Below are 6,000 nucleotides of genomic sequence, written 5' to 3'. Positions count from 1 at the left end.
TGCAGCTGAAAGACCCAGAAAAAAGTCACCTACTGAAGCTGCCAGAAAGCAAAGATGAACTCCTCCTTCAGTATAAAAAGATTCAGCTCAGGAGCCTGCCGTCCAAAGATCAGACAATGTTGCAATACTTCTGGCAATCCCTTTCTCAGTGATATCACTCCTTGTGTTCCATCATCTTCTATCTGCATGAAATACTGAAATGAAGATATCTGTGCTCACAGCAAGCAGTTACATCAGCATTTCAGATCAACTTTTCCTTCATCAAGGTGGTAGCAGTCACTTTGCGATGAAAATAAAGCCCCTTTTTTCAAGCTCACAATGCCTATCTGTACATCAGGTCCTTGTAGCACCAAGTTTCTTTCAGCTGACAGCATTTGATGCATCACAGTCTGATCAGTGGGGTTACACACCGAATGCACAGTACTCTGAAGCAGATGGCTTCCACCCTACAGCCAAGGAACTGGAAACTTTGGGAACTGGTTGTACCAAGTGTGACTGACGAGCCTGCTTTGGCTCTCAGCCAGAGATACCTAGGTTGGTGGAGAGGGGATGGCAACCAGCAGCTTAGGTACAGGGACCAGGGGCAATCCAAGAGAAGAAAGATGAGGTGTCTCCAGGGTTTCCAGGCTCCAGCTGGTGGTAGATGGCACTTCCCATGGCTTAGTGGCATGGTTGGGCACCTCAGGAAGGGATCAACTGACTCTGTTTTCTTTTTTTCTATTTAGAGCTCTTTACATCAAAGATCTGATTTGCTCCACAGTGTTGGCTTGGGTCTAGGACCTATGAGGATGAAAATGCATGAGTAGGAGAAAACAGCAATTGTGGACAAAGAGTTGGATCCAACTGCAGTCACCAACACGCAGTTGCTTCAGCAGCACACACTTTTCCATTTCCACTTTTTGTACCCACGTGACTTTGTCAATACCAAACATGCAGTGTGAGGAAAGAACTATTAGTTTTGCTTGAAAAAAACATGCCACAGTGTAAGGTTATGCCTCAGGCATCACTGTTGTACAAAAAGAAGGGTGAATGCCCAGCCAGCTGCTTTGGTATTCACCTCATTTATGAGATGCAATCCAAAGGGCCAAACTTCTCTCGGAGGCTCCAAGCCTCTAGGAAGCTACAGTCACATATCACTGCCCCCACACCTGTCAGACAGGAGCTGAATTGCACTGGAGTTTCTACTTGGGTTAGATGATGTCAGTCAAATGACGTTGTCAAAAACAGAGGGTGAAGGGAAGCTTCATTGTGACGTTACAGGGGACAAACCACAAGCCTCTGGATGACACAATACCAAGGAAGAACACTGTGGTAGTGAGGAACTATGGGAAGATGAGTCTGTGAGTAAACAGGAAAGATGTTATCAAATACAGTAATATTTGTGTTTTCTGCCATCAACTCCCAAGTTTTCCTTTAGTAAAAGCCAACAGTTAAAATACGTTTTTGTATTACAGTTGGGGTTTCTTCCCCCTAACAAAATTGTAAGGAAAGAGACCATTTAGTCACACAACATTGCTTGTCAGTAAAGAAAATACAAATTTACTTTTATTATAACCATAAAGAGGCATTAATTTAACAATTAGCTGTACATTCAGCACTCAGGTATGTATCTGTGCCAAATAAACCCAGTTCTCTTACTCCTAAAAAAAGAACACTTCTCAGCAATGCACTTGCCTGTGCTTACAGGATGTTTATTGTCTCTGTATTACACTGACAGACAAGCCTCAGGATACAGAATAAAGTTTTACTCTTGGACCAAAATAGGAGGTAACATTTTTATTTAAAAAAATTAAAAACAGTAAGTTTCTAGTCAGATAATATAAAGCATCTTAAATTAATCTTTTGAAAGTATTTACACTATTTGTAAACGTAAATATCTGAAACTGTACATGTTTAAACAAATGTTCACTTAGCAAACAGGCTGTATAAACTGATTGCTCTTCTAATCTTTCCACCAGCTGTCCTAGAGCTGTCTGGGTACTCTAAGAGAGAAAAAGATCCCAACCACAAAAGTGACTACTGCCATGGTTTAGCCTTCATGTCTTTTCTGTACAATGTCTGTATTAAGTCAGTCATAACTCTGTACAGTGACCATGCAGTCCTTCTGAAAAACTTCATAAAAAACAAATATACATATATTACAGTGCACTGGACATTATATTACAGCCTGTATTTGTACATAAGTAAAGAGAAAGGGCAAGTTTTCCTCCTTGTTAATTTTTAAAGGGTCATATAAGGTCCTAGGAGTACCATTCACGTACCTCAGCACCACTGCTGCAACACTTCTTGTGGTAGCTTTAAATCCTACCATCTTGTTCTCCAGCCATATAATTTATAATAGGAAAATTATTAAATCAAAATACCACCAATGTGCCTGGAAATTTCTTCAGATTTAGAAGTACAGAACAGCTTTTATAAATAAATAAAAAATCTGCCACGTTTCTCACTACATTTGGTTTTTGCAGTGGTGACCAACAAGGATTTACCCACTGATACACCCTGAGGCTGCTTTAAGTGTTTCATTCCATTAATGGTCAGGCGTTTAGCATTCAGCTTTCTACACTAATGACCAATAAATGCCTACTGAACAGCGTGCATTGTTTAACAGGTACCAGTACCTGTCCTCTGTTTACAATGCTGATTTGACAGCCTTGCACATTCAATTTCAGGCAACTCCCTCTACCCTTTACTCCACAGCACAAAGGCTGTGCAAGTTCCAGTTTCGGATCCCACTTTAAACAATATGACACCACCATTTGATCTTGGGAAAGGAAAAAATCCAACTCTACCCTAAAACTAAGTACCTGAAAACCTCAATGCCAAGTTTTGCTGTAAAGCATCTGAAAACATGCGCTTCCCTAGAAAAAACAGAACTTATATTGCACAGTTTTCTACTGCAAACCCCAAGGATCTGAGACCCTTTATGGAGGAAAGTGAGACCCTTTACAGAGGAAGGTTAGCAAAACTTCAGGTCAGACCTCACAGCTCCCAATCACAACAGTGTAAGAAAAACAGCACATCCAGTGTTTCAAGAAACACGTCACATGTGGGAAATAAAGTTTTCCCAACTAAGAACCTCTGAATTATGTTCAAGCACATGGTGGATTACCAGGATTTCTGTGGCAGTTAAAGAAAAACTCAGGGCATGCCTGCTTAAGTCAAATTGTCATACCAATGTGCTTATCTCCCAAGTCTTGCTAATATCTCTTACTGCTCTCATTTGATTCCCTGCACTTTATTTCCAGAGTGTCACTGAAAGTGTGAATTCCCATTGCATACATCAGCTTATTAAGGGAAAGCAAAAATGGTTTTTACATTAAAAAGCAAAAAACAAGACGTTTCAGCTTTGAAAACACCTGGATAAGGCAGTAACTGAGCTTCCATAAGAGTGATCCACAAAGGGTTTTTTGTTTTGTTTTCATCTGCCCAATTCTCAAGCCTATAAACAGGAAAACTTTGAACAAATCAATAAATCTGGGGTTTTTTTCTTTTTTTTTTTTCCCTAGAACAGGGTTAAGCAGCCTGGATAGTTTTGATGCAGACTGGACTGCACAGTGGGATCCTTTGTCTACTTCAAGTAAATGTCTTCGTGTTTCCTTCACTGCCTGGCATTCACCCGAAGCTTATTTCAAGCAGCATCATTACTGGGTTACTTAGACATCGATAATAATAAGTTCACCTGAAAGACAAAAGGAAAGCCTATGTTAGACAGAGTAGCTAAGTTTCAGAACTGATGTGTTATATTTTAACCTTTAAACAGAATTCCTATGAAGCACATTAGTCAGGAGAAGACAGCTACAAAACAACCAGCCAAAATTTCCAGTCAAATGCCTACTCATAGGGTTTTTTAAATGCAGTTGTTGACCATACTGACTACTTATTTCACCATTCATAAGCTACTCTGTCAAATTTTCTAAGATGACTTCATGTGTTGTCAAGAAATTCCAAAAAACAGGCACGCTGGCAAAAAATGGTAACATTCATCTCAGATACCTGAAATACATTTGGGATCCTACACAATACTTGTTTCCTACAGATTACAATATGGTTTCCCATACAATTCAGTTTGTAGGATAAGTGATCCTAAGTTTTAACAGATAAACAATTAGAGGAAGCCATCTCCTCTAGGATAACCCCACCTCCTTATGGTGCATCACTCTGTGCTGCTGGACAGTTATCACACATTCCTGTGGCCACATTCACTGCAGGAAACATCCTCTAATCCACAAACCAGTTTACCTGTTTAAATATTAGCACCCTGTGATAAGATTCTATCCACATTGCCTAGACCACTGAGGTCAAAGTGGCATTTTCAAAACCTACTTGGTTTCTGCCAGAGAATCCTAATACAGAGAATTCTTAAACCAAATCATCTCTGAGACTAAAGACTTTACCTACCATGTAGGGTTACACTTCCATAACAATTGCACATTTTCCCAACGCAATTTACTTGAAATGCACCCTAGCAATTCTTTCTCATGCTTCCTGAATGCAGAAGTTGCTGCTTTTTATATTTGTCAAAAGTAAGACTGCCTTCAAACGCACAGGCTTTTTTAAGGTGTATTCATTGGCTTTGGTATCTCTCTGAAAAGACAATGCCTAGAAACAGAAAAACTCTTCTGCGGTGTTGTACAACTCAATCTCAGCAACATCAACCATCACTTTGGTTTAAGAAACTCTATTCGATATTCTTTAAAAAACAACCAAACAAAGCCCTGTTCTAGCTGAGAGCCTAAAGTTCAGATAATGCCCTGAGTTTAATCACCCAAGATTAAGGGGGATAATAAATAAAGATTCTGAACACTGGAAATACTAAAAATGAAAAAAATCAATGTTTAAAAAAGCAAGTCATATGACAGAGCAACTGATAAAACTGAGAGCTTCAATATATACCTGTTCCATTGAAGGACAAGCTATGATTTGCAGATCTTCATTACTAAATTCTTCCTTTAACAAAGCATGGAGTTTCTGGAACATTTGCTGAATGTTATTCTTTTAAACAAAAGAAAAAATTCTGTATTAAAAAACACAACACTCATCTCAAACATGAACCACAATAAGCATAATGTACATGGACTAGCTACTTATGTGACCAGGCAAGGAGAAGCAGTCAAGCTTTAAGAACTTTTCTTCTGAAACAAGCTGTTTTGGGAAAGAGCTACAAGGAATCCATGCTGGCTGTGAGATAAAAACTTCAGCCAAGATGTGCTAAACTGAAACACGGAGTCCTAAAGACTTAACCTGGAAGCCTAAAACTCAAGCTTGGTTCTTCTCGTAGTTTATGGCAAGTTTTTCATTGAATCTGCATCATCTTCTCTGCCTCTGGTGCTTCTGCCCATGCATAACTGACCAAACTGAACTGGTTTTGGCTGGGACAGAGTTAATTTTCTTTACGGTAGCTCATAGGGTGCCATGTGGAAGATGTGCAGAATAAACAGGACCAGTTACTTCCCTGTAGTGTGCGTGTGTTACACAGGCCGAGTACAGCAGAGAGCAGGACAGCTGTTTGGGTTTTTTCTTTAAGCTAAAGATATCATCATGAAACCCCTGCAGAAAAACCCTGCAGAAAAACATTCCAGGAATACTCACCCTGACTGGCTTAAACAAAATTAATTCTGTATCTTTATTGGACAAGTATAAGGACATGCTTCGTAACGTTGACGGCAGCTTCGTTTTTATTGTCTTATAAGTGGAAGAGACCAGATCATTGATCTTTGCTGGAAGTAAAAGAAAATGTGCTTAATAGGCTGAAATGGAGTTCTGCTAGCTGAAACCTACACTCCAGAAGATCAACTCCATTTTACTGGGGCTGACCATTATCATGGGTTTGAGAGAAAGAGAGAGAGGGGGCGGCTAGGCTGTGCAGTATCAAACCCATCACATGAGCACAGCATGCCAGACGCTGCCAAAAATGCATCCAACCCATTTCTGCAAGCTACCACATCCTCCTGAGGTTTCTGAAGTCACAGCCTTCCAATAGCAACCAAGTTTTACATAGGC

The 6,000-nt window shown here is 39.8% G+C and overlaps 1 protein-coding gene across 1 annotated transcript in view; it reads right to left on the bottom strand.

Moving 5' to 3' along the window:
* Window positions 1–1,512: 1,512 nt before the first annotated feature.
* COG3 (component of oligomeric golgi complex 3) overlaps window positions 1,513–6,000 on the bottom strand; it is a 30,710-nt gene continuing 26,222 nt past the window's right edge. Inside the window, exons 21-23 of the mRNA XM_050334054.1 lie at window positions 5,590–5,717; window positions 4,894–4,992; window positions 1,513–3,679 (exon numbers count right to left, since the gene is read on the bottom strand). Of these exons, the coding sequence (XP_050190011.1) occupies window positions 3,650–3,679; window positions 4,894–4,992; window positions 5,590–5,717 (257 nt within the window). The 3' untranslated portion in view covers window positions 1,513–3,649. The remainder of the gene's footprint in view (window positions 3,680–4,893; window positions 4,993–5,589; window positions 5,718–6,000) is intronic.

Source organism: Myiozetetes cayanensis, unplaced genomic scaffold, assembly GCF_022539395.1.
Source record: "Myiozetetes cayanensis isolate MyiCay16 unplaced genomic scaffold, myiCay2020 scf5-8, whole genome shotgun sequence".
In the NCBI taxonomy this organism is placed as follows: Eukaryota; Metazoa; Chordata; class Aves; order Passeriformes; family Tyrannidae; genus Myiozetetes; species Myiozetetes cayanensis.
Note: the sequence above shows the minus strand (reverse complement) of the source record. Positions and strands in the feature narration are given on the sequence as shown.